We start from the raw sequence: 10092 nt of genomic DNA on the forward strand, positions 1-10092 counted from the left end.
GATCCCAGACTTCCATGCAGGTCTTTCCAATTCAAATCATTCAAAACAGATGTCTGTATTCCCTGTACGGCTAACACAATCCACACACCAAAACAGCCCTCACACCACTGATCACCTGGTCTGTGCAGCTATTAAAAGGTAGTATTGCCTGTGAGGCAGGAGCAATCTTACCTGGCCCTCCCTGCACTGTGACACGCAGGTGACACACCTGTCACAGAGGCAAAGCGCTGGATCAGCACACATGAGCCTGGCGTGGCTCTGGACTGTGAGACACAGGTGACACACCTGTCACAGAGGCAAAGCGCTGGATCAGCACACATGAGCCTGGCGTGGCTCTGGATGTGGGGAGCAGCAGCTCCTCCCCAGAGCCTGGCCCAGCTCGGGTCTCTGACACGCAGGTGACACACCTGTCACAGAGGCCAAGCCCTGGAGCAGCACACAGCAGCTTGGCGTGGCTCTGGACTGTGACACGCAGGTGACACACCTGTCACAGAGGCCGGCCCTGGAGCAGCACACAGCAGCCTGGCGTGGCTCTGGACTGTGACACACCTGTCACAGAGGCCGGCCCTGGAGCAGCACACAGCAGCCTGGCGTGGCTCTGCACTGGGGGAGCAGCAGCTCCTCCCCAGAGCCTGGCCCGGCTCGGGTCTCTGCCGCTGTCACGCAGCACTGCAGGCTGGGCTGCAAGCGCTCAGCAGGGCACAGGTGCTCACTGGGCACAAGGGATGGACAAATGTGTTGGAGGCTGAGATCCCTTCAGGCAAGAGGGCCTTTGGCTAAAGTCCTGCAAACCCACAGGTTCTTGTGTGAGATACCTGCATGCTTGTACCAAGCAGCCTGCCGTCCAAGAGAAGCCCACCTCTTATCAATCAAAGGATAATGATGATTAATAAAGGACAATCATAGCAAATAAGCAGCTCCAAAATCCTCAAGGCCTGCCCCTGGGTCACAAGATGTCTGTCTCTATATCCATTAAATCAACTTATTAAAGTAACACAATTTGGAATCCTTATTGCAACTTGAAGACAATCAACAAAAAAATCAAACATATTTTGGTTGAACTCTAAAATAATGGGCTCATCAGCTTCCCACTAATTTCAGATGGATACATTTCATTTTGTGCTAGTAAGAATGTTTAACTGGGACCTCCTACAGACCAGGAGTAAACAGAGAAGCGACCCTCAATGGCACTTTCAGACAGAAGAGAACATTTTCTCCTTCCCATGGAAAGAATCTCTGGAGGTAGGATGATGAAGAAAAGTCAAACTTCACAAAAAGCTTTAGCTATTTTAAAAGCTAAAAGCAACTTTAAGGACTGTAACTCATTGGTAGATACAGTGACATGAAAATATTTCTGGGATACATGGACGATGGCTGTCCAAATTCAGAGGGGTAAAGGCACTGTGAAAACAAAATAGAGAAAAGAAACCCTTATGGAGTTAAGGTAAAACATACAAAGGAGCTCTTTTCCAAGTATCTAGTAATCCAGGCAATTAGTACTAAACAACACTCAATCCAATGACAACGGAACTAGGTTGTTAAAGGACAATGAAACCCTGAAGTGTGCTGTAGGGGTATCCATAATAAATACCTGGGGACTTAAGGTAAAGAAGGGTAAAGGGAAAGGTAAAGGAAAGGTCAGGAAAAGGCAGATTCATTTATTGTATACTATGCCTTGGCATATTCAGCTATGAGATTTAACTTCTTGAATTATAGCCACAAAGCTACTGACATGGACAGCCAGGCCACATCCCCCCAGTCTGCACTGCCCCAAGAATCACAACAGTCACCCAATAAAGCAAACTCACCCGGCTCAAAAGCAAGGTGAGCCCCCACCAGTTTCAGTGTTATGAAAAACAGAACAATTGCCTCGAAACACACCCTTAAGGTGCTGGTGAACACTCCTGCGACCCAGGACAGCCTTGGAGCAGCCAAGCCCTCCTGCCCAGGGCCCAGTATCAGTGCACCAAACCAATGGCATCAGCCTCGGGTGTTGTAAAGAATGTAGAACTAAATTATTGCAATAGAGACTTGGTGGAACCTGGAACAATAAACCATAAAATCACCAGTTACAACCCCTTGTGGAAAAAAAACGTAGCAGATGCTGGTGTGTGAGACAGGGACGCATCCCTGAGGTCCGGGAGGATGAAGGGCACGGGCGAGGCAGGCAGGGCTCAAGCCCTCTCCGAGGGGCGCGAAGGCAGACCTGAGATTATAGAAACAACACAAATGCAGCGACTGCCAGGGGCCGTGAGGGCACGGCGGGCACGGGCAGGACGGGGCGCCGGACGCTCCGTCTGTGCACGGGAGCGGGCACCGCTCTGCCCCGCGGCCGTGCCCGCTCCGGGCTCGCCCGCCGGGCACGCAGCGCAGCGCCTCTCCCTGAGCCCCGGGGCGCCCGGCCAGTCCCGGGCCGGGCTGGACGGCGCCACCGCCGGTACTCACCGATCCCGGCCGCTGCCGGCCTCCGGTGCGGGCATCGCGGCGGCCGCACGGATCTCCGGCCCCGCCGCGGCTCTGCCCCGCGCGGTCCCGGCCGGGCGCGGGGAGGGGCCCGCACCGCCCGCTCCGCAATTCCACCGGGCCGAGCCGGGCTGGGCCGGCCCCCGCAGCAGTGCCGGGACTGCCCGCACCGATCTCCAGCGGCCGAGCGGCCCCGGGCGCGGGCATCGAGCACCGAGCGCCGGGCACAGGGCACCGGGCATCGGTCCCGGCGCGGCCGCAGCCCCGCCCCGGCCCCCGGCCCGCTCCCCCCGGCCGCGGGGGCGGTGCCGGCCGCGCCCCTCCTCCCCCCGCCCCCGGCGCGGCAGCGCAGGGCTGGGCTGGGCCGCGCCGCCGCCGCCGCAGCGCTCGGTCCGCTCCGCCGCCGCACCGCCGGGACCGCCGCCCGCCCCGCGCCCCCGGCCCGCCCGCTGCCCGCTCGCCCTCGCCCGCCGCCCCGCGATCATGGCCGGCTGGCAGAGCTACGTGGACAACCTGATGTGCGATGGCTGCTGCCAGGAGGCCGCCATTGTGGGCTACTGCGACGCCAAGTACGTCTGGGCAGCCACGGCCGGCGGCATCTTCCAGAGCATCACGGTGAGCGGGGCCAGCGGGAGCGGGGCCGGGAGCGGCGCCCACGGGCCGCGGCCGGGGGACGGGGGCACCTTGCGGGCGGGGGGCGCGGGCCCGGCCGCCCGCGCCGCCTTTTTGTGCGCGTCGGGAGCGGCGCGGGGCCGGTCGCGCGGGCGGGGGCGGCGGGGCCGGGGCGGGGGGTGCGGGCGGCGGGGCCGGGGCGGGGGGTGCGGGCGGCGGGCCCGGTGCGGGGCGGGCGGCGGAGGAAGGCGGCTCGGACGCCGCCGCGCCGCCGGCTCCATGTTTTCTCCGCCAAGATGGCGCTCTGCCATTGATGCTCCCCCGCCCTGCCCGCCCGCGCCCCCGGCCCGCCCGGCTCCGCGGCCCCGCCGCCCCGAGAGAAGGGCCGTGCGCGGCCGCCGGCGCGGCTCCCCCGGGCCCACGCGGCCCCGCCCCGGGCGCGGCGGGCCCGGTCCCGGCCGAGGCGGAGCGGGGCCGCCTGGGCCGCGGTCGGGGGGCCGGGCCCGCCGTGACGCTGCACTTTGCGGCCGCCGCGGTGCGGCCGGGCCCGCGCCGCACCCCCAGGCTCCGGGCCCGGGGCCCTTCCCGAGGGCAGGCGGAGGGGCCGCGGCGGCGGGAGCGGCCCGGGCCCCGCGGGCGGGCCGCAGCCGGGCTGATGCCGCGGGCGCGGGCAGGCCCCGGGCTGATCTCCCGGGACAGGTGCGGACAGAGTCCGCGCCGGCCCGGGGTCAGGCTCCGGCAGGCGCCCTGCGCCGTTTGACGGGCTCGGGCCCGGAATCGCTGAGGCTGAGGCTCCCCCGCGCGCAGCCACCGCGGAGCAGCGCAGACTGCGCCTAACAAAGCCCTGTGTTCTGGAGCACTTCCTGCGGGTAGCGAGGGGAAATCACGGCCTCGGCCTCTCCACACGAGACGGGACCGGTTCTAAATAGAAATGACAGCAATATACCCTTCCGTGCTAACTCTGAGCTCTTTACTTTGACAGCCAGGAGAAATAGATATGGTTGTAGGAAAAGACCGAGAGGGTTTCTTCACCAATGGTCTGACCCTTGGTGCAAAGAAGTGCTCTGTGATCAGAGATAGCCTGTATGTCGATGGTGACTGCACAATGGACATCAGGACAAAGAGTCAAGGTGGTGAGCCGACATATAATGTTGCTGTAGGCAGAGCTGGACGAGGTAAGCACCCTTTTCTCTACCTTCAGATAGCTAAATTAGGAATGTGACCCTAAGTATAGACTCCAGCTATTAGGAGAACCAAAGTCCTGTATTTAATGGCTAATTTTGGGAAATGATGCAAGGGAGTGGATGGCAGTGCTCTAGCTGAGTTCTGACTGAGAATTACACTCATCCCTGTTCCCACCTGCATCCCAGCCCAGCACCAGGCTGTGCAGTAGTTCACAGGTCTGTGACAAGCAGGAAAAAGCAGGCTGCAGCTCCAAGCAGGCTTAGCTGGTATTCCAGCTAAGCCTTCATCATCACTTCATACCTGAAGCTCAGAAGGGGTCTCTTAATAACAGGCAGTGACTGTAAGCTTTCTCATTGTAAATTGCTTGATGGAAAGTTTATTCTGCAAAGATGTGAATCTCATGTATGAGCTGCTCCTACTAAAAAGTTCTACATTAACTTTTCTTGCACTTCCTATTGAGCCTGCTAAAGGCCGTCCAGGCAGAAAAAGCCTGTCCAGTTTGGTACCACTGAGAAATGTGCTTCATTCTCAGACACCTGCTCCTTTGTGCTCTTCATTTAACTTCCAGTAAAATCTGTTATGGGGCAGGCACTCATCTGGGATATGAAATAATGTCCAGTAGTGGTGTGCCTTATGTTGGGAACACCTGGGCTGGCTGTGGAACAGGTTCGTGAGTGACAAGACTTTTGCCAATAGGTGTAAAACCAAAGGCAGAGCAGATGTCTGTAGGCTAAAGCCCAGGGCAGGCATGCAGGAAGAGGGTTGGCAGCACTGAAGTGAAACAAGCAGAGTTCTGACTTGTGAAATGACAATGAGAACTGTCTTAAGCTTTTATGAGCAAATTGCTATGGAGATAGAATCATAGAGTCATTAAGGTTGGAAAAGCCCTCCAAGATCATGGAGTCCTCCCAGTGCTGCCAAGGCCACCACTAACCCATGTCCTCAAGTGCCACAACCACATGGCTTTTAAATCCCTCCGGGGTGGGGACTCAACCATTGCTCAGGGCAGCTGTGCCAGGGCTGGGCAACCCTTTTGGTGAAGAAGTTTTCCTAATGTCCAACCTAAACCTTCCATGGCGCAACCTGAGGCCCCAGTGTACGATCACGTGTAGGTAGACTGGCTGCAGCATTCCCAGCTTGGTGAACAGTCCCTGGCCTGTGGCAGCCCAGTGTTCCTTGTGCCCCCTCCCTGCTGGGGGATATCTCATGGCAGCTCACAGGGGCTCTTGCTGGTGAGCCTCCAGTGTTCCTTTTAGCAGATAATCTGGAACACCTTGCTGGAATTGGGGGAGTGGGGAGAGCCTCAGTATGACAATTGTCCCTGTGTTTTGTCTTATGTAAAAAGTGTGGTTTATAGCTGTGTTATTGCATGGAAAGTCTCAGCCCAACTCACCCTTTGGGGTTTTTTACCAGTATCAGGGCAATTACTCTGGTTCCAGATAATGGGAATTTTCTTTTGCCACTCTCCAGTCACGCTTGCACATGCACTGTACCCCTGCTCCTACAGGTGTTTAAACTGCTGCCAGGATTTCCTTGCTGGGTGCTGAGTTATGGTGAGAGGCATTGTAATGCTGTTTTGATAGCTGGTGGCATTTTTCTCAGGCTTAAAGCTTCCACAGTTAGATAAAATCCCCGAGGGTAGCTTGTACTTTCTCCCAGCCCTTTCTACGTCTGTGTTTTAACAAAACTGTTAAATTAGCTTAATACTCAAATACTAAATCTTGAATTTGAGGGTGTTTATTGCACTGAATAAAAGTTGCATTATTTCCATGTCTAACACACTCTTTTTAAAACTTTTTTTTCTTTTCTCTTTCAGTCTTGGTCTTTGTAATGGGCAAAGAAGGGGTCCATGGAGGCGGATTGAATAAGAAGGCATACTCAATGGCAAAATACTTGAGAGACTCTGGGTTCTAGTTGTTAGGCAGACTGTTAAGTATTAGGGGAAGATTGCTATTAAATTTTCCTGGCGGTGAGCTTTAAACCTTACATTCTGGAAACTTTACTAGCAATGCAGGGTGATGGGGTATGAACCTGTGTCTCCTTTGTATCCCTTTGTTGGTGGGGAAAGGTGTTATTTTTTTTTTCCCTTTAATTCTTTTCATTTCTGTTTTGTTTCCTTGTGTACTCCAGCATTGGTTATAGTCATGGGAAAGGAAGGTGTCCATGGTGGGACACTCGACAAGAAAGCATATGAACTGGCTTTATACCTGAGGAGGTCTGATGTCTGAGCAGCCTCTCCCCATCCACCTAGCAGTTGTCTGCAGCACCACCCGCTTGTGCTCAGTGCTACCAGACCGTAGATGGTAGTTTGTGTTTTTTTATTTACCCATTTCCTACTGTCATAACTCCAGTTCCCCCTTGTTCATCTCTGTAACCACTGTAGGTAACCGAGCCCATCTGGCACCACCACGATGATGATATGCATGATAACTTGAAACTTGGGAGGGGAACATGCCAAGTGTAGGCTCTGCTTCGTCTTAGCAATTAGTATGATATTGACAGCTAAACCAACTGAGATACTAAACAAGGTGCCGATTGTACAATCTAATTTGATCAATGCCTCTTCAGCACTTTGAGCAAGTCACAGCTCACTAGTCTTCCTTTCACAGAGCACGGTTGGGAGGAAAAAAGTGTGTGCATATCTTCATTTCTGTCCCTCTCTTTGTTTCTGTTTTTTAAACCCATGTGTTTGCTTACACCCATTTTTATAGTGCCTGGTTTGTTTAACCAATTTGCCACTCAAAAGCTATTAATGTCACATTAGTTTTGTCATTGCACTTCACTGTAGGCTTAAGTCTTCTCTTACTTTTTCTTGGTGTTGTCTGAAGATTGTACTGCTTAACAAGTGCAATCACAAAACTATGAAAGGGTACAGATGTACTTCCTCCCATGACCTTAAACCACCATCCTAAGGACTCCCCAGACATTCCATCATTACAATAGCTCAGGCACTTTTTTTTTTTTTTTTTTTTTTTGCCAGCTCCTGTTCTGTAGTTGACTTGTGCAAGGCTGCCACTGTGGCCATTAGCTAGCCTGGTATAACCAGCTGGAGTGTGTCTGGTTTCAGTTTCTCATAGGACCAATTTTAATTTGCAGCTTGGGGGTCGGGGGGTGGGGGGTGGTGTTTTTGTTTTTTAATATGAAACTGCAATGTCATTGTGGAAAACTGCCACCTTCAGCTACCCTGGGAGCTATGACTGGCTTCAGTCTTTCTGCCAGATCACTTAGTGGTGCAGAGTTTGGCTGCTCTGAAGCCACTGTTTGGATGAAGGTTGGTAGTTTGTAAGCTAAACTGTCAAAATACCATTTCAAATTTAAAAATCTTCATCTGGCCTGTCACACCCTTGCTGCAGAAATGATGGAGTGAGCTGCCTTGTGCACGAGTCATCTGAAAATGTCTGTAACCAAACTCAGTTCAGGCACTGTTCTGACCTGTATGTCCATTGCAAGAACTGCAGAACTCTGTATACTAAAGAATAAATGGGAGATGGTAGTGGTTGGAATAACTGACTTGGCTGTCTTGTGATGAATTTTTTAATATGTATTCTGTGCCATACTATTGTTAAAAAAAAAAAAATGAACTGTTGCTATTGTGAGATGGATTTTAACTGACTCTGAGGGTTTCTTTTGACTGGCACTACCTTAGGGACATTCTAGTATTTGCTTCTATTGTTGGGCCTTGTGGATAATGTACAGATTTAAACAAATTCTTGTTGCTGATTTGTCCATTTCTTTCCCTGCACTTTGTTACATCTGGGATACAGTCTAACTCATCTGATTTAATATGCATTTCAAAAAATGCCATAACTATTAAAAACACCTTGTTTACAGACAGATGAAATAAATTTATTCCAACCAAACAAAATCAGACTGTTGGTAATTTTTCTGCCTCACACCCAGGAAATGCTCTGAGGCCCTTCAGTGCTTGGCTGGCTCCACTAGCAGGAAGTCTAAGTGCAGTTTTAAGTTTGGCAGGACAGCAGCAGTATGATAATATAAGTAGTATGATATGGTAATAAGATAAGTAGTGTGATAATATGACTTTAGTCAAAAGCCAGGCAGTCTTTGGGGCAGATCTTAAATTAGGATATGATTTCTCATCTCTTAATTCCACATTTATCCAGCTCTCTGGTGTGGGGCTCCCCTGCCCTCCGAATGCCCAATACATCATTCCTAAACAAGCTGAAGGCAGCGTGACATTGGACCTGGCACAGGAGCATGGTGGCCTGCCCAGGTCAGTACAGCCAGGGTGGGAATGTGCTCCCCTCACCCAGACAGGGGGCAGATGTAAAGTCTCCCTTACCTTCAAGGATTGCATCTGTATTTTTTACTTCTGCTGAGAACTCCTACAAATACATGCGCAAGGGGATGTGATGGTGAACCCTGGAGCTTGTGGGATGGGAGGACCACTGAACCCAAATCACGGGAGGTGAATCTGCCTTCCTGGGCCCTCAAACCACTCAGGTGCTTCTGGACAGGACCTTTGTTCTCCCCTCCTCCCCCCACACCTTCATAACTGGTGTCAGCTGCACCTGCTCCTCTGTTTGGCACTAGACCTGGGTCTAACTAAAACCTTCCTATATATAGTGTTCATATTCTCCCACTGCCAAGTGGTTCTGTGTCTGAACTGGATCTCCCAGGGCCAAAGCTGGAGCAGACCAACGCACTCAGAGCACAGAGCAAATTCCTTTCAGTAGTAACTGGTACAGAGGAGGCAAATCTGCTTCCCTCGTAAAACACACATGAAGCCGTGCCCAGTGTCTGAACACAAAGTTGTACTCACCTTTTGACGGCAGAACCTCGTTTCTCCCTAGTTAGGAGGAATGAGGATATTGTATTCCCAGAGCGGATTCTATGGTAAGGCCAGAGTGGATGGAATTGACTATAGCAGCACCCCAGAGGCAGAGCAGCTGCTGGCAGCACACACCAGGCACTTGTCATCACATTCCTTACTGTGACATTGTTCCTTTCTGACCAATTTCCCTCTCTTGAGGTCTTTGTCACCTGTTTCCTTCTGCTTGGTTAAGAATTAGGTGTTGTTCAAATTACTTTTTCAAATGCATTTGTTGGTAAATTTTCCTCGCATAACTGTCTGCAACTGACTGCAGGCACTAGAATTACATAAGAGCATAGTAAAAAGTTTAGGTCAGTTTGTGGTTCTGGAACGCTTCAGATTTTGGGGACCGTTCCTGGAATACAATAATGAATAATCATATGCACTCACAGCAACAGCAGGGACCTATTTTAAGAAAAATATTTCAGTGTAGTAATTACATTTTCAGAAACCATTTTCCCATTTGGACTCACCTAGACACATGCACGGTGAAGGGGAATTTTGCCTTGTGAAAATATACCACTACACTGGCTGTCATTACCCCATGGCTGCTGGCAGCAGTGGTTTGGAGATGAATCATCCTTTTGTTATTATCCTTTTGCTGTGCCTTATTGTGCAAAATAAGCTTTCCCTGCTCTCAGCCAGGCCCAGAAAACTGATCTGCACTGCAGAGTATGTGGCTGCATAGAGTAAGGTCAGAAACCCCATCTGGGAGCCTCACCTGCCATCGCTTGTCCAGGGTTCTGGCACTGGGCTGTGGTTCTGCAGGTGCTGCCAGCTGGGTAGGAATTGTTCAGAGCACCCTGGTCCTCCTTCACACTCCCCCAGGCAAACTACAGACTCTGGCCAGTCCAAACTCCTCCTCAAGCTACAAGTGAACAAAAATGAAGGTTTTCTGCAGAACTAAGACCCCTGCACATAGCACTGGTCAGTGCAACCCCTTGTACTGTGATTCACAGTATGATGCAGGAAACATCTGCTTGGGCTCCCAATAGTTC

At 52.4% G+C, this 10092-nt stretch overlaps 1 protein-coding gene across 2 annotated transcripts; it reads left to right on the top strand.

The window, feature by feature from the left end:
• Nucleotides 1–2850: 2850 nt before the first annotated feature.
• PFN2 (profilin 2) lies at nucleotides 2851–8125 on the top strand. Of its 2 annotated transcripts, none has more exons than XM_058811848.1 (3): nucleotides 2851–3078; nucleotides 4058–4250; nucleotides 6077–8125. In XM_058811848.1, the coding sequence occupies exons 1-3, from the start codon at nucleotides 2947–2949 to the stop codon at nucleotides 6172–6174; spliced, it is 423 nt and encodes a 140-aa protein (XP_058667831.1). In that variant the 5' UTR covers nucleotides 2851–2946; the 3' UTR covers nucleotides 6175–8125. The 2 variants fall into 2 exon arrangements, with proteins under 2 accessions (XP_058667831.1, XP_058667832.1); XM_058811849.1 differs by having other exon boundaries at nucleotides 6391–8125.
• Nucleotides 8126–10092: the final 1967 nt, after the last annotated feature.

Source organism: Ammospiza caudacuta, chromosome 11 (genome assembly GCF_027887145.1).
Source record: "Ammospiza caudacuta isolate bAmmCau1 chromosome 11, bAmmCau1.pri, whole genome shotgun sequence".
NCBI classification, from domain to species: Eukaryota; Metazoa; Chordata; class Aves; order Passeriformes; family Passerellidae; genus Ammospiza; species Ammospiza caudacuta.